The sequence below is a fragment of the Lagopus muta genome, chromosome 7, assembly GCF_023343835.1.
Source record: "Lagopus muta isolate bLagMut1 chromosome 7, bLagMut1 primary, whole genome shotgun sequence".
In the NCBI taxonomy this organism is placed as follows: domain Eukaryota; kingdom Metazoa; phylum Chordata; class Aves; order Galliformes; family Phasianidae; genus Lagopus; species Lagopus muta.
Window position 1 is genome coordinate 15,550,187 of NC_064439.1, and position 26,169 is coordinate 15,576,355.

Here is a 26,169-nt window from a genome sequence, read left to right on the forward strand (position 1 = left end):
GTTTATTTCAATTTCACCAAGCATAAACAATTTGCATTAGTAAACATTTTCATCTAATAAGTACATTCTTGGCTTTCCTTCAGAATGTAGCCATGAGTTAAAATGAAAACTGGAGACAGTGAACCTAGAGCAGCTTTTATTCTTCATTTAAATGTTCCCTATATTTATTTAGATTTCTTAAAAAAAAAAAAAAAAAAAAGTCTTCTTTTAGCTTGAAGTGTAGCTTTTTCATTGTCCTATCCTGTTTGTTTTTCTTATATTTCATTAGAAGTTTGTAAATCCTGGGCTTGGTAAACAACTGCTGCTGGTACCTGTGCCGTCTGAAGCTTACTAGATTTGTATGGTGTCCTAAATAGACTGTTGGGAACAAAGTGTTCACTCGTTCTGTTAAAAAAAAACAAACATTTTAAGCTTTTATCAGTAGAGCTTTATAAAGCTGCCTTACAGTTAGTGGCAAAAAATGAAAGTATAATTTACTAGGCAGGAAACAGCAGGCATTTCTTCTATGAGAACTGTAACACGCGAAGCATTTAAGGACCACATTGGGCTATAATAATACTAAGTCAAATCTGTTTTCTCTTCGAAAATTTTATGAAACTTTTATTGTAACATAATTATAAAAAATCTGAACCTAAACCTTGTCCTTTTTCCACCATTTCCTTTGTTTTTAGACTTGCTGAGGATTTTCCATCAGGGCTTTTTCATTGAAATATGTGGTTTCTGCAAAGTCAACACTTTCCGCTGGAAATTGTTGCGATTTGCCTACAACTGTTCAGGTCTTGCATCTGGAAAAGCCAAACACAAATTTCAGATCAGTTAACATCTGAGCTCCATTTGTGCTGTTACTGCATCCCAAGCACTTGAAGGACCTTTTGACTCTGACAGCACCAGTGTTCTCTTTCTTTACTCACGTCCTAGGAAACTTTTCTTCTTTTAATGAAATATTCATGCTCACGTACGGTAACACAGTCTGCAGTATTTGTTTAGGAAGCATAATTGTCCATAATTTATAACTATTTACTTGTCAATGGTCTTTGAGGTTTGCTGGTAGGACTGGTTAAAAGATTTTACTGTAGTGTAGTTTATTAATATATGGTGAGCTGGAGCACAATGTACTTCATATGTCAACAGAGAAGTGACCTAATACTCATTTGCAAAATCAGAGGCCAGTACTAAATCAGCAAGAATGTGCTTGATTTTGGGTGGTATGCTGTGAAATACCATCTGCAAGAAAGAACTATTCATTTTCCACCTAATATATTGACATTTCCACAACTGTAAGCAAGGAATACAGCAATGATGATTTGCTGTATATAACGCTGGTAGCCAGCAGACGTCCTGAGCACACCGACCGTGAACTGGGAGAGGAGAGTGCACAGTGCCAGGGAGTCTTTGTTAGGACATGAGCGAGCTCCTCTACCCAGTATTTCCTGCCCTTATTTGCAAAAGAGAGAGCCAAGGAGAAAGAAGGAGAGCAGGGAGGCTGAGGTGATTTCATATACTTATCTTAAAAGAAATGTCTCTGTTATTTGTTTGGATAGACAGATCAAAGGCTATTTTTGTATGTTTTTTGAAGAAAAAAAAAAAAAAAAGTAGGGAAACCCTCCCTCACGCATTTTGGCATCCTCACTAGTGGAAAAATACATTCTATTCCTGATTTTCCAGCTTTAGATCTTGACTTCCTATTTCAATTTCCACTTGTATCCAAGGTTTAAATGAATTTTTCTGTACAAAACTTCTTTGGATGGGAAGCTCTGGGAGAATACGTTGCTATCTATATTTTTGAAATGTTTTTGTTATTAGAATGAAAGAAGTAAAATTAATATGTAATAACAATATTGTCCTACAAACAGCAAAAAAGCTTTGATTTTTTATATGAGACAGAAAATCAGAAAGCAGTTGCAGCACACTCTGAATGTGGTAGGAACTGACAGTATACATGTGACAGTATACAGCATGCCATACAACACAGATGTAAAATGATAGAAGGGAATTGAAGTAATACTGCATGAGTAGATTTAAGTCACAAAATGTTATTCTGGAATGGCTCTCAGGTCTGTTTCTCATGTTAACAGAGCTGAGGTGAAGTGAAAAGCCTGTGTTGCAATCCTCTTAGATGTATGGAAATGAAAATGCTCATTGGCAGCTAAGGTATAATAAACAAAGGCAGATAAAACAAACAAAAGTGAAGCCAGACAGGTTGGCAGGAGAAAATAATAATAAAAAAATGTAATGGAAAAGCAAATCAGAGGAATTCCATGGCTACACATACAGTCTTTACCACACTAATTAATCCTCTACAACACATGTAAGATTTCTAAATGGCGTATATGTAGCATTCACCTACAGCACATAAAAGTTGGCAATGTTACTGAAGCTGGCAATATATGAAGAGGAAAAAATCACTATGGATAATACCACATCCCCTTGAAGTTGCAGTTCTTTTCAGCTAGTGAAAATGGAAAAACTGCACAATGTGAAACAAATAGTGCTTTTGCCAGTGAAAACCAGTTGTCATCTTTTTATGCTGCTTTTTACTTCAGTTGTGCTTTTCCCTTCCAGTTGCCAGTCCATATTCTATCTGAACTCTCCAAACAGTCTTCTCATTTCTAGCTCATTGATGAATTTTTTCAACAGTGGTCCAGTACAATGTCACAATTATTTTTATCATTTTTCTCCCTTTCTACTTACTGCTGAATTTCCATTCAGTGGCAAGACTGTGCATCTCTTCCCATGATTGCATGGTTTATAGATATGTGAATTTGCTAATCACATTTGTTAATATAAATATTTTGGAAATTCAGGAGAATTTGTCAGCTTTGTTCTTGATATGTTGCTGCCCTTCTAAAAAAGTGTTTAGAAGTTGGGGTTTGTACTGTTACACTACATCTATTTTAATATTTTTTAGTTCTTTAATTACAACACTGCTATATACTGAAATACTAGTGATGTAAGACTAGTAATGAAGTAGTGAAAATCATTCTGACTGCAGCTTTTCAGCTTTTCAGAACAACGCCTGAATTTAGTGCAATTGATTTGTGGAAAGACTACTTCAAGGTGTTCAATGTGGGAAAATTCCAAAGCAGGCAAGACCAATCATCTTAACAAACTAAATTGGATTAATATTTGTACATTAGGATTCTGTGTATATACAGATTCATTTAGCTTCACAGATCAGTAGACGTTTTCAGGTTTTTTTAAGGTTTTAAGCATGCTCTTGTCAAAGTAAAAGCTGGGTCAGATCTCAAAGACACTTGCTCAGAAAGGGCAGCTGCATCCTCCACTTCCATTTAGTTGATATTTTAATTTATGTGGGGCATACTCTTCCAGTATGTTGATATCTTCAGGTAGTGTTCAGCTAAGAACAGATTCATGTTACTTCTGCAGACATATATCATAATAGTCTCATTATAGAATATCCTGAGTCGAAAAGGAACTGCAAGGCTCCCAAACCTGTCTGAGAGCAGTGTCCAGATGCTCCTTGAACTCCAGCACTCGGGGCCGTGCCCACAGCCCTGTGCAGCCCGTTCCGTGCCCACCGCCCTCAGGTGCAGAACCATTCGCTGAGCCCAGCTGCCCTCCCCTCACACAGCTCCATGCCGTTCCCTCAGCCCTGTCGCTGTCACACAGAGCAGAGCTCAGCTCCCTGTGAGGAGCTTGTCTTCCAACCTTTCACCATGTTCATAGTCCTCTTCCGAATATTCTTTAATGTCTTTCTTAAAATGTGGTGCCCAGACTGCACCCAGTGCTGGAGCTGAGGCTGCACAGAGCAGAGCAGACAGCCCCTCCCTCACCCACTGGCAGTGCTGGGCCTGGTGCACCCCAGGGCACGGTTGGCCCTTTGGCTGCCAGGGCACACTGCTGGCTCACATTCACCTTGCCATCATCCAGAGCCCCCGGATCCCTTTCTGCAGGGCTGCCCTCCAGCCTCTCATCCTCCTGTCCATGTGTGTAATCTGGGGCTGCCCCATTCCAGGTGCCAAATCTGGCGCTTGCTCTTGTTAAACTTAAGTGGTTGGTGGTTCTGTAATTTGCCAAGCTCTGTCTGCAAGATCTCTCTACTTTCAAGGGAGTCAATAGCTCCTCCCAATTTTCTATGATCTGCAAATTCAGTTAGTATGCATTAGACTCTTGCATCCAGATCATTTATAAAATCATTAAAGAGGACTTGTGCTAAAGTGGAGCCCTGGGGAACTCCACTAATGACTGGCTGCCATCCTGATATAACCCCATTTACTAAAACCCTTAAAGCCTAAGCAATCAACCCATTGTTTTAGCGTGGTCAGGATGCTACCAGTTCTTCAAAAAAGGAATTGATATATCAACGTACTGGAATAGGGCTGCTGTCTAGGCATTTTCCTATTTTGTGACCTTGGAAGTTACTAAAATAGGACCTAAGGTGCCAAGAACAGTTTAGCTACATGAATTGTGTTGGGAATGTAAAAGATATTGTGTTCAGGTTCTTCAGTATTGGTCTTAAATCACAAGTTATTCTACCATGATCCACAGTCGAAGAAAACATAGGGCTGTCACCTGGAAAAACATTAGCACCTTTACCAGATGACATGGATGGTCTGCATGCTTCTGTGATCACTGAGAATAGTTACTTTGGAAATATCTCCAGGGGATCCAAACAAAGAGTGAAAGGAAGCAGGAGTCTGGAGATGACGAAAGTTCAGTTTTCTGTTGGCTATTGCTGTCTGACTACCAGCTGCAGGTAAACCCATCAGTTCAGATTGGCGAATTTGAAATTAAGAAACTGCATTTTAAGGCAAGGAAATTATGCTTATGTGAAAGGAAGTTCATATAGTCAGAAATAAAGTCCACTGTAGTAAAGAGGAAAAAGTAATATGTACTTAAAATTGATCCAACTGAGTTGTTGCTATGCTAAGGTCATTAATATATGGTAGATATTAAGAACAGAAAACCACATATGTGTTGTGTGTGTTTTAAATATTTTGAATCACAAAATATTTTGAACTGTGACCCAACTGCATGAAAGTCAAGTTGGAACAGAAAGGAATTTAATTGCCAGCTGGACAAGCATGAACTTTTGGGCAACTTTTTTTTGAAATCAGATGAGACAGTCACACACATGGAATACTTTTTCTGAAATATACATACCGAACTTCTGTCTTCTCACACAATATATCTTTACTAGGGAATTTGTAGAGGATATATAGGAAAATACAATATTTGAGGTATGGAAAGAAGTAAATTAACCATACTGTTGTTTTTTTTGTTTGTTTGTTTTTTTCTTCTATATATTAATACATGTGTTGGGTTTCTGGTTGCAAACTGAAAGTCACGCTTAATTCTTTGTTCAGTTTTCTTACCATCACTGTCAGAGCTTCTTTGCTTATGTTGATTAAATAGTGTGTGAAACATGTCATTTCATAGGAAGTTAAATGATTTATTTAACACTGTGTACTATGTGTATTTCCTGCACTACAGCAATGCAAAGTCCACCCTATGAACTCCTTGAGAATAGTAAGTTTGAAGAGTAGCTCTTCTGCAGAGAAAGAAGAGTTCTCTTTTTTTCCACCTTTCTCTTGCCTAAATTCCTACCTCCCTGCTCATTTAGCCCTGTCTATCAGTTGTCCTTAATGGTACAGCTTGACTCTAACTATTTTATGTCGTTAGTCCTTTCTTCTCTAAACTGTTCTCCAGTCTCATTTCTTTTCTGTGCCCAGAACCTGGATGCCATCACCACTGGGTTTCAGCTCTCTGCTGGTTTTATTCTGCTGTATTCTGAATTCTTGCATGTAACTAACTCTTCTGCCTCTTACGCTCCTCCTTCTGTTTTGGTGCTCAGTGTCCTTCAGTGGATTCAGTCTCCTCATAAATCAGTCTTCCCAGTGTGAAATAATTTTCCCACTGATATTTTCAGCTTATCTTTCTGTATTTCTTATGTAACCTTAACACAAAGGGAAATAAAATACAGCAACAGCTCTCTAGAGTGAGACCTCTGCCAGCTGAGCTGAGGGTCACATTGCTGTGCTTGCAAGTGAACTCAGTGTTCTCCTATGTAGATTTTCTCCCCCAGCCTCAGTGGAAGTTACAATCGACATAACAAAGCAGAGAGGTGAGAAAATGTCTCAGTCTCACCTGACACAGCTCAGAACTGCCAGGAAATGTGACCTGTGCCAATGGTCCAAGCTGTGGTTCAAGGCAGCAAAGTCATGGCCGTTCTGTGGTGTTTTGCTGACTGCTGCCAAATCAGCCATCTCCACTATAGGCAAAGTAACAAGCAGAGGGATTGGCAATGGCTTAATTTGCTGCAGCTGTCTGCTTTCCTGAAGGTTAGTTGTAGTCCTCACAGCTTTAGAAACAGAGTCCTCACTCTTAATTACTTAATTTTCCAATCTTACATTTTTTCAAGAAGATAAAGAAAGGTTCTTTTGTTCCTTTATCCATTCTCTCATGTCTTTGTTCAACTTGCTGTTTTCTAAAATGTTTTTATAGAGTTGTAAAGACAAAATATTTCTGAAAAGCAAAGCCTAAATTGAGATGTTTTTAAAATAGTCAGAAATAAACACAGGAAGCTGTGCTCACAACTCATGGTTATTGGAGGTATTTTTATTCGTGCAGATCTCAAAATGTAAACAGAAGAAAAAAGTGATATGAAATTTGTCATTGTTTTATAGGAGCAAAAATGTATTCAGTTAGCTAAATGATACACATTTTTCAAACCATAGAACTGTTTTCTTTAATAACAATCTCAATTTAAAAAAAAAACATTTAAAGTTTCCAAACAGTTTAAGAGAAAGAACCTCAAATGTTTTCGATGTCAGATTTTCTTTGTGTAAGTTGATAGTGTAGGATTTCAATTTATAAACTGTGAAATGACCAGTGATAGTTGTAATATGAAAAATACAGCACCAGCTATTAGACATTTCAGAGGTCTGATGAAAGTATTCATTTCCAGCTAGATCATGTCTAAGAATTTAGCTGAACATCAATATTTATGTTTAGGTAGTGCAGGAGTTTGAATCATACCTTCTTTCAAGTTCTAAATATGGACCATGTTTACATTAGTGAATCATAAGCATAGGACTTAGAGCTGAAATAAAATCTTCTTTTCCAGTGGTGCTTAAATATGCATGACCCTGATCTTCAGTCATTGTGCATAGTTCTGAAGAGGGGTGCATTTGTAAACAAAAACAACAACAAACTCATCTGCACTTTTTACAGTTTCTTGTCCTAGGCAAACCTGAATATCATGCAGTGTAAAACTGCAGTGAATAAGTTAATCACTTCTTATGTACAAAAAAGGGAACATTTCTGGCTTCACACTGCCTCATGAATTTACTACACAATTACTCTGTGTAAATCTTGTTCAGGATCGAATCCAAGGCTTATTTCTTGGCGGCTGTAATTTGTTTGCTCTTTTATATAGCCTAGTCTGATGCATAATTTTTTGGACTAAGCATACATTTTATTAAATACACAGTCCCAAGAAGCTGCTGAAGCAGTGGCTCTTTACTCTGAGTACAGTTGTTTTTTCATGTGTATGAAACATGTGGAAGTTCTCCTAAGGACATACGCTGATCATCTTTGGTTGAAACATTAAGTGAAATCAAAACAACTTCACAAGTTTTACTTGCAGATTAATCATTGTGCAGTGTCTCTACTACTATTCAAGAGCAACTGCTGTGGACAGAGAGTAGTGTGTTAAAAGAAGAGATGGAAGACGAGCAGGCAAGAAATTTAGTGTTTTCAGAGGTACGGCATGAAAATGTGATGACAGAAGCCCTACTGGAAACTTGATTGAAAAAAAGCATATATTTTCTGGCCCTCATACTCCTACCTGAAGAATACAACTTTGCTTTGAGATAAAATAATGGCAGAGTTTGGGGGAAAGTATGGTACAATGTGGATCAAAATATTTTTCAGAAGAAGGAGGGAAGGGGCTTATTAGTTACAGTTGCTGTGAGTGAAGAAAAAGCATCATAAGGATCAGACACTGATTGGCATTGGATTGTAATACTTGTGCTGTGTGGCTTTTTTGCATGCTGTGTCTGGGAGTATGGTCTAGCAGTCAAAGCAGGGAAGCATCTTATTAACACTGATAGCACTGTTCTGTTTGGTATTGGATGGAGCCTGGTTTTCAAGTTTTGTTGTCAAGGGTAGTTTCTTTTGAGCATGTTATAAGTCACTGCCTTTTACTATGGAAATGGTACTTTAGATTAGTTTCATCTGTTTTCTCTATCTGCTTGATTGATTTTAAACTGCAATATAGAACCTCATTAAGCTGAACCAGTCTGTGAATGTGCCCTAGTTTTATGTGGAAAAATGTCGTTGCAGAACAGAAGTTTTGAGGTCTTAACTATAAGTAGCTCAAAGTTGAAGCAAATGCTACTTTTGTTTTAGCATTTCTTTGATGTTTCACATACATCGTCAGAACACCGCATGTGATTGCATGGACTTTACAACTGTAATGCTTCACAGTACACATTTCCACAAGGAACCATAATTGCTAGCCAGAGGTTTTTAGGTGAGACCTGAAGGAAAACTAATCTATGGTGAGAGAGAGCTAGTAGGTAGCAGTGGTACACAGTTCAAGTTGATAACTGCATCTTGGGAGGAAAAATAGAAATATATAGCTACAGTGTTAAAATGTTTTTATCAAATTGTACAATATGGATAGAAATCAGTAAGACAATAATAGCAAATTCTCATGAAGCAGGCATGATTGCCTTCTGTTTACTGGGCTGAAAACTTGACTTCAATTGAAACTGCAGAATTTCAGGGCTGCCATGCACTCTTTCTCATCTGCTTGTGTCAGAATAGCATGCAGCATTGTCTGGAAGTTGTTTACAGTCTCTTTTAGTCAGTAAAAAGTCCTGATAGCACAAGGGATGCGTAATGTGCTCTTTAAAGAACATGCATTATCCTTGAGAACGTAATATATCACATGATTTATATGTTCAGTTGGATGTTATCTTTATAGCAAGTAAACTAGCGTCAGAGAAATGTGGCCGTTTTCTGTTCTTATTTATTAAGGTGTTTACTATTATAATTGTTCCCTTAGATTCATTGTAACAGTCACTGTTGTGATAGTTTTTCATGTCATCCATGTCATCAAGGTTGATCTGTTCTACATAATCTTAAACATCACAACATTTTCCAAAAGAGTTCATTTTATGGTAGGTTAGGTTATCACTGTGCAAATTACTTTTGGTTTCTGTCTATAACTTTAGTAATATTGACTCTTTAGGCAAAAATGTCAGGTTGAAATGTAAAATATTCAGGTTCTGATGGGCAAATACATGAAAACAGGAGCAACTGAAAGCAGTAGCTACAATTCTAAGTTTGGCAGTTGCTGTGATTCCCGCTGTATTGCATAGTTCCATTTCAGAAGAAAAAGCATTATATAACCATTTTTCACCTGTTTAAGAGATGTTACAGATCCTGTAGGCTTTTTGAAATGGAAAAGAACTTAAAGAGCTCTGTATCTAAGAAGAGAAATGAACTTTGGATTGTAACGGAGATTTTTTTAAGCCTTAGGAAAATGAACTTTCCAACTTCCTTTGATTTCAAGACTCTTGAGTTTCTGGGAGGGTCATAAATTATCTTGTTGTTAAGATTGAGCCTTTTGTCACAATAAAGTTTAATGGATCTATTGGCCAATCCATGCATGAACTGGAGAGACTACAAAGAGAAGGAAAGGGGGCAAGACGTGACAGGTGGTTGGTAAGCCAAATCATTTGAGCACTGCGTTCCTCAATCTCAGTCATGAATTCCACAATAAATTAAACATTCCTAGGATAATTTGGAGCACGTATGAAAGGGAGTAAGCATGAAAGGGATCCAGTAACCAAGTCAGCTTCCAGAGTTCCTCTGAAGGGAATGGCAATAGCTTAATGTCATGCACCTGATACTTGAACAGATGTACTAGAAGATGCTTATTTTGCTTAGTTGATTCATAGGACTGCTTAGTGTACTGAAGAAACTTTTATTGAGGAGGAGTGGAATGATGTTCTTTCTTACTTTAGGCAACTTAGATTTTTCCTAACTATAATAATTGTAATTTCAGTTAATGTGCAAAGCACTCAATATTTTCATGTGTATAACTGCATCCATGGTTTACTAGATACATACGTTGTGTGTATGAAAAGATATACCCTCTGGAATTGTTTCATCACCATTTACATATGTTAAAATTATATAGAAAAATTATATTCAATCTAGTTGCATCATGCTGATCGAATCAGGCTATAAATAATAGCTTCTGCTTTGTCTTTCATGAACTTTTCTGATGCCAAATAACACGACTCCTAATATTTCCAGGCTTTGCTCTCTGTACATGATACTGTTGCTCAGAAGAACTACGATCCTGTCTTGCCTCCCATGCCTGATGATATTGATGAGGAAGAAGATTCAGTTAAAATAATCAGACTTGTCAAAAACAGGGAACCATTGGTAAGTTTTCCTCTCTATTGTGTTTTTTTTTCTTTGTTTGCAGAGTGTTCACTTTATAAATATGAGTTATAACATTATCAAGGTGAATGGACATTGTTCACATTTATTCATGACATTCAATAATATACTTCTAATTCCATTCTCAGTTACTATTAGTAAAGTACATGAAATAAATAGTAAGAATTTGCTCATTCATGATGTTTTAGCATTATATAGATGTGGGCCAGCCTGAGCACTTATATATGTAATATATTCATCCTTTCTCTTGAATTTGAATCATGAACTTGTTTCAAAATGAGAGGGAGAATGAATCCCCAAAGAAATCTTGACCTTGGTTATGAACTGTGCCTGTGTTTAAAAAAAATAAAAATAAAAATAAATGACCTTTTGATACACTGAAAGGAAAGCATAAAAACATATTTTAAAATGCTTGAATTGAAATCTGGGCAAATTTAAGATGTCTGTTGTTGTACTTTGGATTATGAATACTAGAAAGTTAATATCTTCATGGGGATATCTGGAAAAATGCAAGGACTAAAACTAGATTGTGTTACAAGTATATTAAAATATTTTACTTATTTGGTTGTTTTTATTTGCTGTAGTGTGGGAGTAATCTTGAATAAAATTTACCTGTGGTCTTGTTTCCTGCAAAACAGTACGGGCTTTGCTTTGTGTCATATTGGGTATTTGTTTCAATGGATTGCAATCTTGCAGAGATACCTGCAAAATTACTTTGAGAAAGCCACAATTCTGCACTTGAAATGACACAGACAGTGATTTCTCTGTTAAATATACAGGGATAGCATGTCAGTAGATCTTACCATCACACTTGATGGATTTCTGGCATCAATAAAAAAGAAAAAAAGTTTTATTTTTGAGTGACTGTGGATGCCCGTGGACATAATTAAAAGTTTGACCATATGAAATTTTTTTTGTTTGTTTTAACATTTTAAACATCTTTTTTTTTTCTTTTTTTTTTCCCCTCAAAATATTTAAATCATAGCTTCAATAACTTCAAGCATTTTTTAATCTAAGAAATTATTTGAATAATAATAATAGTAAACTTGCTTTCATGTCAGAATGTTTATTCTGAAATATGTGAAGAAATCGGAAAATACAATATGAAATGAGCACGTGGGAGAACTCAGTTCCTCTCTTATCAGATTGTTTGGTTTAATTATCAACGTGAGAACAGCCTTGTAATGGCATCCATAACTTCTACTTTGCTATGTCTGTAGAAAGAAGCTAATTGCACTCCCCAGCTACTTGAGAGTAAGAAGCACTCAAGAGCATTAGAGTCAAAGTCTTCTTACCAGTGAAAGATGCCAGGACATGAGGCAGCGACCACAAGATGCAGCCCTAGGGTGTTTACTGAGTATTAAGAAAAATTCTTAAATTTCTTTCAGTGGGACATGCAGCACTGGGGGAGGCTGGCCAGAGACTTTGTAGCATCTTCAGCCTGTTGTCGTAAGGCAATGGCTGACCTCATCTTGCATTGGCAGTAGTCCTGCTTTGAGCAGGAGGTATGCAGGATGCTGGACTAAACAACTTCTAAAGCTTCCCTTCAGTTAATGTTCCTAAGGTTGAACATTAACTGCATGAGAAAGGAGCACTTGTGAACTCTCCAAATCCCTAACCTATCTTGCTGTTTTATTTTTGTTGGAGAACAGCTTGTGGTGAGTTCTGTTTTACATGTTGCTTGTTCTCCAAGAAGACTTCAAAGAGGATAGTGTCCTCCTCCTCCCCTTCGATAATTCCCCTTCATTCCGTTTTTATATTAATGTTGATGTCTGATGCTAATTTATGTGATGCAGATTTATGTTCACTTATTGTTTTGGTAGCATTACCATAATACATACCCAACTTGTTTGTTGTTTTGGTCTTCAATGGATTATTATTTTTTTCTTAAGTATGGGTGAGAGGTAACATGTTGTGATTAAGGCCTTAACAGAGTACGGCATGGCAGAATAATTGAATACAGGTTTTCACTACGTGTATTAGAACCATTGCATTTGTGTTTCCTGTAGTTGCTTTACTAAAGAAAAGATATGCCATGATATGCCCTTATTAGACTATTTAAAATTTTGTTTTCTATTTAATTCTTTTTCTAATTGCTTTTCCTTTAGAGCTTGTTTTGAAGACTTGCACATTCCTGGCTGAGTACAGATCAATGAGTCTCTGCTTGTTCAATTTAGCTAATCACACTTTTCCAGTCATAAAGGCAACTTTCACTTGCATAAATATATCAGAATTCTTGCTGCTGAATTTTTGAACAGATTGTGACCGTACAGTATTTTTTCTGGGATGGAAATTACCTGATTTCTTGACTAGAAGATACTGAGCTCTTTGAACTTACTTTCACCTTGGATACATTCTCATTCTCTGTTTGTAAGCAAGTAGCAGAGATTGTTTTTCTGCAATGGAGTAAGCTTCACATCAGCTGCAAGGCCTGGAAATTCTTGACTTTGAGTATCTCCTTTGGATTACTTTCAACAGTGCTCTGTGAAGTGAATTAGGCACGTTCAGAACTTCTTTGCAGTATATCTAGTGACCTTTTTGTGTAAAGCTGAACCACATTTCCTTTGTGCTTTTCTCTGAGTTTAGCAACCCACCAGTGTTAATCACATATTAATGACGCCTGAATCTCTAGAAGTAATCATCTCACAAGAGAGGGAAACAGGTTTTGTGGGAGGGCCTTGTGTTTGCCAGTTTTCTTCAGGTCAGAAGTCATTGCTTAACTTTCCTCCACTTCTTTTGTGCGAGATAATTTAAACTTTTGGTTCATCCATCCACAAATTTTGTTGTTGTTGTTTCTAAATGCTGTCTTAGCAAATGCTGTTCAAAGAGCTTCTTACTCAAGTGAGGTGAGATCGTGTGTTAGGAGGTTTTGTCTGAACAAAGTAATTTTAGATTCTCTCAGAATCTTATATATAGAGAAGTAGAGATATCTTTTTTTCCCAGAGATTGTCCAAAAATCACCAGATTGCAATTAGGCTTTTTGTCAGTGTGGAAGATTTTTACTGATGCCAAAGTCCACTTCTCTAGGACTGTATTCTACAGTCAAGAGAAAAGCAGGCAGTTTCAGAGAATAAATCATTCCTTCTATTTAAGATACATGTCCTAATGAAGGAATGACTAATTCATTCTTTGGAGCTGCCTATTTGTTTTCATTAACTACAGCAGTAGCCTTGACACCTAGCTTGAACTAGATATTTGATTTCCATAGCTGAACTTGGGGGAAACAAATTGTAGTGATTAGAAATTATCACATACATGTTTGTTGATGCAGATTCCCCAGCTCTTCCTCTGTGCCTTTTCCTCTAAGCCCCTACAGTTCAGTTCTTGTTATTGAATCAACACAGCCATGTTATAGGTAGTATTAGTTAGGGTGCAGGGACAGCCTTAGTGTGTATAGTCTACTGTGCATGGGCATCAACTTTTAAATAACTGTGCACTATCACGTGGGTAACTGATGTCTTCATTTACATCCTAAATGAAGAATGAATTAAAATAGACTTTATTGAAGTACTCCTTTACTCTCAACATCTGCATATGTTTTTGTTTAACAGAAAAGTATGCAAAAAAACCTGATACTTCATAGTCTTTTATTAGTAAATTACTTTATAGAAGTCTTCTTTCTTCTTAAAAAATAGAGTCTTTGTCTCTATTCTGGAACCATCAGATAAATGGCTTAATTGTTAAAGGTTGCATTTGTGAAACTCTTGAGTGATCCTCACCAATCAGTGCTTCTGCATTAAAAACAATCTTCTTCCCTGCTGAAGGACCTTGTATTATTTTTAGTGCTTTTGCATAGTATACCTTTAAACGTTTTCTCAGTCTGATCACCATACGGCTCCCTAACTCCTTATTTTTCCCTTTAAAAGTATTTTAAACTGAGCTATGCTATTACATCTGTATATGTCTCATTTAGGGTAACTTACACTTTTGGCAAGCAACACTGAAAATATTTTCCAGCTCTCGAGGTCCAGCCTAACCTTCTTCCATTTCTGAAGCTCTAAATGAGGAGCTGCACTGCACATGTAACTGCAAGTACTGGGACTGAACATCTCATAAGGAGAAATTCCTGCCAGATTATATATACCTCATAATTTAAGTAGGGCTGGCAGCAGCATAATGGAAGCTGCTTTTTCAAAATAACAACTCTTCAAGTGCTCAACAAGAAATCCATTTGTTTGGTGATTTCTTTTTAAGTATTTCAAATTTGGAGTGAAGAGGAGGTTAAACAACTCCCTTTTTTCTTTCTGTTCTGTAGGTACATCAAATATACATGAACTCAGGCAGTCTGTGGGTCTAGCCATTCATTTTCAGATTGCCATAAAGGAGTCTTTAACGCTTACATAGCCAGGATTAAATAATTTCTGGCTTGATTATGTGCTTGGTGTGAAAATCCCAAATTACCTTTTACCTTTACTGGGACATCTTTCAAATCAGTCAATCTGTGCCAGTATATTCTCCAGAGGAGGGCTGCAAAGGTGTTCTGAGGGTTGGAGCACCTCTCCAATGAAGACAGGCTGAAAGAGCTGTGCTTGTTCAACCTGGAGCAGAGAAGGCTGTGAGGAAACCTCACTGCAGCTTTCCAGTGTTTAAAAGGGGATTATAAACAGGAGGGAAATAAACTTTTACACAGGTAGATAGTTGAAGTTAAGCACAGATGGAGTTTAACAGTATCAACTTCCAAGTGAATGGTGTGGAGTCTCTGCTCAGGGCTTTTTAACTGATGAATGAGGGAGCCTGTGTTTTGTGTGGACAATACAGTGTAGAAGTTCTGTTTATATTTGGTTGTTGCATCCTAATGTTTTTTTCTTTTTGATGGATATAATAAAAAGAAAAATGTACATTTGAACAGGTGCAGCTTTATGGGTTTTAACAATAAACTAAATTAATTGCTGTTGCTGCAAAGTCAGAGCTTAATATTGAGGCACAGGCTAGTGGGGTTAATGCCATGTTTATACATTCATAATACTGCCATATTCATTTTGCTTAAAGTCTAATAATGAATTTTTACAGTGAGAATAGCTGCAGCCACATCTTATTTTTTCTGAAGCGCCGTCTGATTTAAAATAGAGATCATAGTAAGACATACAAACAAATGCCTACAAATACCAACACTATATGCAGGGCATAAGAATAAGCTTGACAAATTGCAGGATTACTTTGCTTACTGATGAAATTTCATACAGAACAACTTTGGATGTAAAATAAAATGCACAGAGTTAGCGTGTAAACGTTGCTTTGGAGTGTTGGCTACTTTTAAAGCTTGAACAAAAAATAATGATTTAGTGACAATATGAACTTTTCTGAGGCAGTTTTTTTCCTAGTTGCAGTAAATGCAGCTTGTATATATTAAAAATAAATTGATCTCCCATTTTTCATTTGGTGTGTCATGTTTACATCTTAGAGGCAGAGGGGAAGGAAGATTTTCTTTTTAGTTGGTAAAAGTCTAGTTAGTCTATTTAGTTGGTAAACCTGTTAACTGTAGTAAAATGTCATCCCCATTACTTGCACATATTTCAGCTTTACGTTCATGAAATACTTTAAAAATGAAGTAATGCTAGATGTAATACCCATGTTTAATCAAATATAGAAAGCTATGTATAAAATCAATTTATTTAGTCAAAGAACTTGAAATACTTGTTTACCTTATTTCAATCATAACCCTCCTTTGATGGAGGAAATGCTGATCAGTGATGGCAGTGAACACGTAGCACTGCTGTGCTCAGAGTTGAAGTGGTACTAATCAGTGAATTCATTATAGACATTTGTTGATGAACAATGTTTTAGCTGTTGCTGACTACATTAACATGGCAAGTGATCACGCGCAGATAGAAAACTGGTGGCCAGGACGTGCTTTTTTGGTGTTGGTTTTGAAAAACCTAGATTGGGTAACCGTCTTAGAAGTGATTATACAGTATGACTTCTATATCTACAATCATCTGCTTCATTCTGGGGATCCTGCCCTGCAGAGTAGGGCCACTGTCTGCTCACCTCACAGTCTGCTGTGCTTCAAAGAAGCGCCACTGCCTCTTAAACAGCAGTTCCAGGCTCTGGTGTCCTTGAATTTCTTCCTGTCTACCACTGCCTGAATCCTGCTCATCACTTCAAGCCTCTTTTTGGAAAACCCCTACAGTTCTGATCACAGAGCATTTTTTTGGGTTTATTGATAACTGGAAAGCAAAATATAGATCAGTGCCTGCATGGGCAGTTCTGAGTGTGGAGTGCAACCATTAGGAGCACAGACATATACTTTGTAACCATAGGAGGTAAGAAGGCCCTTATTGCAGGCACAGCTTGTCACTTCTCAGCAATAGTTTAGCACTATTTTAGCAGCAGACTCAAATAGTCTACAGCTACAGTTAACATTGAATTGGTAAGTAAACTTTTTATACCGTTTGTGCTTTTTCAAAGCAGTTTGCATAATGAATTCACCACTAAAATAAAGGACACAATTTGATAGGTTGGTAACAGAGCAACATAGTTTGTAATTCTTTGCATGAGCGAGTATCATTTCTGGCTTATTCGTGCATAGACATTTAATCAACTTTTTGCGTTTTTGCATAGAAGTATTTTTCACTGCCGGGAGTTTAAATTATGGTTGAGCTAACTGAGCAACCTTTTTGTTTTAAAGGGGGCTACGATTAAAAGGGATGAACATACTGGTGCAATTGTGGTGGCCAGGATAATGCGTGGAGGAGCTGCAGATAGAAGTGGTAAGGTGTTGCTTCTTGGCACAAGCCATTCCAGTTATAAAATGTAGATGATGTGGTAAAACTGGATTGTTTTGTTCCCATTAAATACATCACTATCAAAAGAATTCGAGGCTTGGGATAATTTTTCGAAGTGATACTGGTGAAAGTATTTGTGCAGATTTTTTTCCCTGAAATCTCTGGCAATTAGGTATCTGAGTTAGAAGATGGAGAAAACTGGTGGGTTTTTTGGGGTGTTGTTTGCTTGTTTGGAGCTTTTTCATGGTTTGTTTTCAGTTGAAGAATTCGTCATAGAAGTGATGTGACAAGCCAATAGTACAACCTACTGATGGAGGAACTCAGAACGGCTGCATTATTTATATTAGTGCATCCTTTTGGAGTAATCATCAAAATACCAGACTACCCCGGATCCAGTGTTTATCTTCAGGTCCTCAAAATCTTCAAGAACTCAAGCAGGAGATCCTGCAATTATTCTCTTAATGTATCTCTTTTCATTTAGGAGAGCCTCAAAGAGCCATGTTTCCCACTTAGATAGGATAGTGGAGTAAATCTGTATAAATATCATTAAATTAGGAAACATTTGTACCTCGAATTAGCACTCACAGCTTAAGTCATCTTTGCAGTACTTGCAGCTGTGTAGCAGCAAGTAGTATGAGTAGAAAAAGAATTGGCACGGGTATTTTTCAAACATCTGCATAAGAGTCTGGAAAAGTCATAGAGGAATCATACTAATTTTTGGGAGGAAGGAAGGGAGGTGAATAAATCAACAGTCTCAAGCTTATCTATGGGGACAGTAGCTGTAGTTGTGTTCACCATATATCCCTGCTTTTAAGTAAGAACTTAAAGGAAAAAACTGAGTGTTGACAGCACTTTTTGTGTTATACATAGCTACCATTTAACAACTCGTTTTTGCCTTCTGTAGGTCTTATTCATGTTGGTGATGAACTCAGGGAAGTCAATGGGATTCCTGTAGATGATAAGAAACCTGAAGAAATAATACATATTTTGGTAAATAACATTCTAAAATTAATTCAGGAGAGTCAAGTGATTGTACTTAAAATTTCTGATGTGTTTCTTAGTAAATGGTTTATGTTACAATAGGTCATTTTCTTCTAGTAAAATCATTTACAACCTCTATTTCTCTTAAAAATATATCAGATCTGAGCAATAACAAATGACTTGTGAGGAGTTAGTGATGACTACGTGGCGGTAAATATGTTGCAGACCTCGATGTATCACCTGAAGTTTATAAGACCCATAATGATCTGTTGGATTCAAATGTTTAAATTTACTAATTTCTAATTCATTAACTCCAAGGGAAGATGAATTCATAATACGTGTACTTGATAGGAAAATAGATAGTATATTAAGAGTTTGCTTTGTAAACCATGCTCTTAAGATTTACATATGATATTTGTGAACATAGTCTCTAAAGCCAACCTGTTTACTCACTTAAGGATCACTACTGCAAGTAATAATTTTGATTCTTCCGGAAATATTTAGTATTTTTACACCAAATAAACTGATGAAGGTCATGAGAGCTCCTTATGGTGCACCCATATCTACATACATAAATACGTTGCTGTCCTACTATGTTGAATGGCAGTTTCTCGTGATTCAGTAGCCAAGATGATCCATTTCAAGTGTTAGCTCAGTGACATTCGTATTTGCTTTATGGCTTTGCATTCCCTACAGAAACATATTTTCCTGCAGAAATTAATATTTAAAAATCTCTAGAAATACAATAGCACCACAAAAGGTGTGAACAATTTCCCCATTTACCTCCTTGAGGTACAATATAAACATCAAAAGCTAGTTAGAGCTTGTTTCAAAAGTAACAGAATTATTGATTCCAGCCCTGTGGCTGGTGAAATAAGAACTTGGCTGCTGTTTGTCAAACAGTGAGCTCTTGGATCGCAGACATGCAGCAGAAGTATGTCTCACTTGGTAGTGGACAGGCCTGTTTCCATTTTGCTTAAATCGTTGGCTGTCTGTTGCACTCTGTGAGTTTTATGAAACTTGTCGGCTGCATGCAATAGTAGCAGAGTCTCCAGCTGATTAGCACTTCCTTCAATGGCAAAATGTCACGGAGGCAATGGGAATATATTGTGGTTAATAAGTAAAATGTAGCCAGACACACTTAAAGAGGGATACAGGGAAAGATGAATGGATGAGGTGGTTGATGATGGCTAACTTGTTTTAAGATTTATAGTGCAGGGCTTTTTTTCCATTTAGTACGTGTAGCCTATTCAAAAATATTTTTCTTTTCTAGTTTCTTTTACTTGCCAAAAGAATAAATCCCCCAATAGTTTTATATGATAAATATGGCACAAACGTATCTGAATTTTTCTATCAGGTTTTTCTGAAAAATGAAATGCTAGTTAGATTTTTCCAGAGATGTTCAAACTGTGCCAAGAGTCCAGCAGTAGCTTCTAATATGTGTATATTTTAGCTGTAGCATTTGCTCCTGCTTTCAGTGAAGAAGTGGAACCTTCAAAACATGCAGGTGCCAGACTCCAGCAGTCCAACTCTGCCCATCAATGGACACTAGGAATTTTTGCAATTCAAAGTTCGGTATGGTGAAGCCTGTCAAATTCCATCAGTAATATTTGGAGAGAGGAAAGACTCATTGTATTTTGAGTATTTTTTAATTAATTTGAATTTTCCTTTCCTTTTAAGTTTTCTTTGAAAAATGCCTTTTTAATTCTTTGTGCATTATCTTTTTAAATGTTCAACAGGCTCAGTCTCAAGGAGCAATTACATTTAAAATTATACCCAGTGTAAAAGAAGAAACACCATCGAAGGAAGGCAAGGTAGGCAAGTATTCAAGAATATTTCAGAAGGTAAATGCAGTAAACATCATTGCTGAGGATCAGCATTGTTTGCTCAGATGGCAGAACCCAAAAACGTCTCTTCTGCCACAGTCATCAGTTTTTCTAATGTGATACTAACGTGTAGATTTACAGGTGAGTGCAACAAGGTTCTTAAGCCCGAGCTCTGCAGCGATGAAGTTGGCAGAGGTAGTTCTCAATCTTCTGTGAGCACCTGGCTTCCCTCCAAGTATTCCTCCTGTCTTACAGTGGGCAAAAGGCACTTCGTAGCACCTTAGTTCAGAAGTGTCTTCTCTTGCTCCTATGAGCACACACCTGGGAAGTCTGAAGTTCTCTTTGATTTTGGGAGTTGGATCTTGCAACCTTTACTACATAGGGATTGTGTTTGTAGGAGCAATGAATAAAACATTTCTTTATTAACTTCTGATGTTAAACTTCCATGAGAATGATTTACAGCAGTAAATTTTTATTGCTTTATGTTATTTAGTGCAATGTTTTTGAACAGTGAAAGCAAAAACAGAAGATACCTTTGGATTACATGTTAATACTTTGATTCTAAGGAAAAAGCACTGTTTGTTTCAGATGTTTATCAGAGCCCTATTTGACTATGATCCTAATGAGGATAAAGCAATTCCTTGTAAAGAAGCTGGACTTGCTTTCAGAAAAGGAGATATACTTCAGATCATGAGCCAGGATGATGCAACCTGGTGGCAGGCCAAACACGAAGGTGATGCCAATCCCAGAGCAGGCTTGATCCCTTCAAAGCATTTCCAGGAGAGGTGAGCTACTGAGAAGCATAGTTTCATTATCTTTTATGGTAAGAAATAACTTATTTTCCAAGTGGTTAAGTTAGCATAGTTGTCATATGTATGGTCATAGATTACAAGGTCACGATAAACCTGCATTTGTAGCAAGACAATTGAACTTGGAAACCTGTTGTTGAAATACTTTGGATTTCCTTATTAGTCTGGCTACAACTAATAATGACAAAAACTGGTAGGATAACACTGCTCCAGATTGAAAGAAAAAACATATGGAAAATAGCACATCAGTATCTCTATTCACACTGATGTACTATGCAGAAATAAGAACTGCACAGATTTTGGAGAGCTTACAAAAATTTGAGGCTCAGAATTTAATTTTTACACTGTAAGTAGATTGCATTGTTTAAAGTTAATTTCTTATGTCTTAAGTCTTCTGGATATTTTGCAATAGTCTCATGATGTTAAGTGTTTATTAATCCCAAATTTGCAGTGAAAACTAAGGAGTTTGTGTCTTTACCTTACCACCTCCCATTTTATAGGAGATTTGCACTAAGAAGACCAGAAGTGCAGATTCAGCCACTGAAAATTTCCAACAGAAAATCATGTAAGTCTGTTAACCTGGAAAAGAAATCATACTCTTGATCTCTAACCTTATAAAATAGCATTTTGTTTCAGTGTTGTGACTAGAGGATGCATTTCTTCAGGACACAACTTGATTGCATTGTATCAAAAGGAAAATAGATAACTGTAGCAGCTTAAACGAAAAGCTTTAACAGCAGCAACGATTCCTAAATCCTCTGACTTTGTTTTCAAAGCACTGAGCCCAATTAATGTTTTGATATATAAAATTTCAAAGGTAGAAGAGAGTTCTTTTCCTGTTGAAATAGTGCAGAATTGGCTCAACAGTTTACATAATTCGGACTGCATTAATATGAAGAAATTTATAATGAATGTGAGATAAAGGACTGGTTATTCGTCCTTTCCCATATAGTTAGTAATTTTTTGTGTCTTATGAAGGAGCATGATTTTTTAAAAGTCAGGACACTCAGTTCTTTTACAGGATTTTATGGAACAACTTCTTACTGTTTTTTAAGCAAATTTAGTCTTAATAGTTTCTGCTTTTAAATACAGCAGTTGCAGAATGTAAGAAAATTAAGCTGTAAGAAAGTGCATACATTGAAACAAATATTTTCTGTCCACTGGAATTTACATCAACATCTGTTTTAAGTATTATTGCATATTTTACTTGACCTGTTATTTTTTTCAGTTGTACAGATTCGTAACAGTGAGTACAATGTTAGAAACTATCACACTTCAGTAGGATCTAAATGATAAATACAAACATGCTTGTGAGTTCAACTAGAAGTATTTTAAAAATACTCTACAATGTCCAACTATCTTTTATTCTCTAACAGTAACAAGTACAGATACTATGGGAAACAGTGGATACTGGCACACTACGTGCAAAGCTAAATGCACGCAACCTTAAAACTCACTGGGTTTTCTGTGGCAGTTTTTCTAACTCCTTTCTGTGACTTTCGTGTTCTGGATTTTGATGGTCAATGTTAGTTTTCTAATCTGCTCTTTCTATCTTTCATTCCATTTCACTATTTGATTGCATGCCGTAATTCTGTTATTAACTTGAGAGCACTCGGTTAGCTGTGTAATTGCAATAACTGTAACATTTGTAATTTACTTAGGACAAAGAGGAGTTTCTCTGGTTTGTAGTAAATCTATTATTCAAGGTCTGCTGTGCCCCAGTTTTGGAAGTGTCTGGTCCTAGTGTGTATCTGTTTCTCTCTGCCCACTGTTCTCGAACCTGAATAAAACCCTCAAAAAGGTTCTACAATTAAGAGTGCAGTGGTGCTTATGAAGAGGTGAATCAGTTGCAGCAACACTGCATGATTTCCTTCAAAAAGGACTGCATCTTTTCAGCAGCCCTCAAGTGAAAGGTTTTACAAGATGTTTCTCACTCTTCTTGACTTGGAATTGACAAAATTACAATCCAGATAAATCCTGCAGTATTATGGCTGCTATTGTTGTTCATGCTGATACTGTTTTCTTTGTCTTATCAACCTTAAGCAAGAAAGGAGATTTTCTCTCTTCTTCCCCTTTCCTTTAAAACTCAACAGAGTATTTAAGTGAAACAGTATCCTTGTTAGCATTCTCTTGTAGACTTTCTCTAAACAAAGCCAGATCCATGCAACTGTCATCTGGAAGACAGAGGTCATCTAGAAGACAGATTCTTTAAGTGGGAAGGAAAGACAGCATAGTAATGGAGATTTGTCATTCTCTCTCTTCCTTAGCTCTTAGGACAATTTGCTGATAAATCTGCCAGAAGATTGGCAATACTGTTCTGAGTTCCATCTCCTTATTCGAGGATCAAAGATGTTTTTAGTGTTGGGAGAGTATTTACATACTGCATTGAGAAAGCATTTTAAGGACCGTAATTCACCTGTAGAAAAATTTCATGACTAGAAAATTGCATGAGTTACTCTCAGGAAAACCTTCCACTTATTTGGCTTTTCAAGAAGATTCCATGAAAGCTGGGAGAATCTACACCCTTCTGAAGTTAGGAAGGTTTTTCCAGGTACCAAACACGGATGTGAAACTATGAGATATGGAGGTCTTGTCTATACTTGTGCATGGTAAATACCATACCAAAACTGGTGCTGGAAAGCAATGCATTAGTTGGCTGAACAAACAGCATACTGCCAATATCAGAAATATGCGAGGAAGGGGATGCAGAGATTAAAAAACTGGAAAGGTCTGCTGTCATTTTTTTCCCCCCTTTTCTGTATTGGGCACATCCTCTAAAGTTTGTTTTAGCAACCCCCTTCAGTAGAGAGGTAAGAAGTCCTTAATGCTTGATTTTGCCTGATGTTTTTTTTAGTTCTGTGCTGTGGGCTTCCAACTTGATGCAAGGCTCTTCATTGTTTGGAAGGCTAGTTGTGTGGGGAAAGTGATGTTCTGTAGATCTTTCTAGCTATACGTGGAAAGGTTTGTTAATGTTGTAGGTCCCACGCAATCACATAGCCTGAATTTCCATAGCAGTTTGGATGGAAAGAGAAATATCTAATAGCTTCCAAAAGACAAAAGACACCTGTTGATTTCAGCAGATCTGCTACTAGAAGTACATTTCCTGGGAGAACTGAGACATGTTCTGGAAGCTTTCTTGAGACATGGGAAGTAGCGCTGGATTCCAGCCTGCTCCGTTTAGTCAGCTCACTCCCCACATCCCACATTTTGTAATGAGGAGTAAATCTAGATAGATGGCATTGTTTTTAACAGGGAGAATTGAAGACAGTGATTCTGTTTTCTTGAATACCAAGATGATGTGAATCAGCTCTGATTTCCTAGGTGGGCTTCCAGAGAAGTAGTGTCCTTCTACTTCAAAGTTAACCTAAAAACGAATCAAAATTGTATGCAAGAAATATCTGAGAACTTTTTTTTCTGTCTCTCAAGGCAGTATTGGGAACTGGGGAGGGCAGTTGTATTTAACTAGAAGAGCTCTCTGAAATTTAGTCAACAGCTATTCACAGTAACACTAACATCTATCAGGATCTGCTTTGTTAATTAAGTATGTTCAAATCCTGCAGGCAGCTAGATTTTGGGAAGATTTCTTTCTATTTCACTTTTAGTTTTAAAATAAGGGTAGAAGTATAGAAATGAAATTTAGTACTGAGGACGAAGAAAAGGAGAAATACAGGGCGATGGGGAAAAGAAACAAGGACAATGGAAGAACTGGTGGACAAAAGTTGACCATCAACCTCTTAGACAATAGCCATAGAGGGTGGGCTTTGAAGCAATCAAGTAAGTGCAACTGACAGTATTATGCAAGAGCACTGCAATAGACAATATTTATGCTATAGTTCAATTGATTCCTGATTCAGTTTAAACCCAACACTAACATATGTTTTGTTAAAGTTTTTGAAACAGTGAATGCAGAAATTGCTAATATGAACTCTGACCCATTTCATTTTTTATTAATGGTTAGAAAGCCCTTATAGTAATTTCAATAAGATTTAAAGAGTTTTAAAAACCTGAGATAAGTGGCAGTTAGATGTACTGACCTGCTGATCAAATAGATAGCATTATTACCAAGTGCAGAAATGATGAAAGGGTAACAAACCTCTCAAGCCTTCATTTCTCTCAATACTTAACAGCAGTGAATTTTCAGCAAAAAGCAGTGTTGCTTGTGCATTAATCCCATGGGAAAATTGCATTGGAAAAAATAGTGAGAAGAAACAGAATAAATGGAATGGAAATAAAGGAATAGAGATGCATGAGATTGTGTGAGCAGGACTAACTCTGCTGTGCTGGAAGAGTGCACCTGCCATACACCTGACACGAGGCATGAAGTGTTCTTTGGGATGTAGAAGGGAGGGGGCAGTGCTGGCTGCATGAAATCCACTGAAGTGTGTCTGAGCTTGTTAGCCATGGCTGAAGGCCAGCTCGGATGGAATCTGCTGCTATGGTATTCCTGAATAGTGCTTAACAGAATTCCTGGCTTTAGGAACTCAGCTTGGGCACAACTTTGCAGCCAGAGTTGGCACTGTGAATTCGCCTTTCTCTGTATCCAGTCCAAGGAGTGCCAAGAGATTTTGTACAGAGAATTCTTTTAATAGTTCCCAGTCTGCTAACTTGAATGCAAAGAGTAATCACGCTCTTACTGTAATAGTCACTGCCAGGGAGCACGGCAATTTTTACATTTGTTGCTTACTTTAATTCTTTAATTTTTATTTTAGTTTGTAGATAAAATATTGACCAACTGTTGTTTTGGTCTTTTTTTTTGGGGGGGGGGGAAGGGAAGAGAAGAGGGGGTTGGAAGTAGGGAGAGAGGGAGGGAAGTAAATTTCTTTGGATAATAACCAAATAATTCAGTTGCTGTTCTGCAGTTATGAACCACAGTAATCAGCCAAGATATTATATCCCTTCATCATGATTTTGCTTTCATAGCAGTTGTTGTTAAGTATATATGTGTTGTCTCTGGTATGAAAATTAGTGGCAACTTTGTATTTTGTGCTAGTGCAGTCAGTAACTTCTGTTAACTTACGCAGTGCATGCATGTGTGTATATTTATGAAATACATGAATCCATGCCCTGTGTGTACATTTGGGTATATAGGAAGTACATAAGACAGAGCTGTTTGGAGGTGATTTTTTCTTGAAAATACATTTGTTCTGTATATGTAATGCTAAATGTAAATGCTTACTGTGGAGAAGTCATCAAATATTTTTTCAAGAACTTAAAACCTATTTTACGTCCAATTTTGATTTACCATATGTGATTGGCATTGTATGAGCAAGAGGAAAGATTTAACTGCAGCCAAATGGTATTCATTCAAACAAGATGTAACCCACTATATCCATGGATGAGTGTCTTGTGAATTGAAGATCGTGTTCTGCCAGCAAAAGAATTTAA

At 36.9% G+C, this 26,169-nt stretch overlaps 1 protein-coding gene across 10 annotated transcripts in view; it reads left to right on the forward strand.

Annotated features, from left to right (window-relative positions):
* The window catches only part of MPP7 (MAGUK p55 scaffold protein 7), a 144,987-nt gene that overhangs the window by 92,039 nt on the left and 26,779 nt on the right, over window positions 1–26,169 (forward strand). For all 10 annotated transcript variants that reach the window (XM_048951974.1, XM_048951976.1, XM_048951975.1 and 7 more), the window contains 6 exons: window positions 10,294–10,425; window positions 17,072–17,153; window positions 18,073–18,158; window positions 19,889–19,963; window positions 20,564–20,760; window positions 21,285–21,349. In XM_048951974.1, the coding sequence (XP_048807931.1) occupies window positions 10,294–10,425; window positions 17,072–17,153; window positions 18,073–18,158; window positions 19,889–19,963; window positions 20,564–20,760; window positions 21,285–21,349 (637 nt within the window). The remainder of the gene's footprint in view (window positions 1–10,293; window positions 10,426–17,071; window positions 17,154–18,072; window positions 18,159–19,888; window positions 19,964–20,563; window positions 20,761–21,284; window positions 21,350–26,169) is intronic.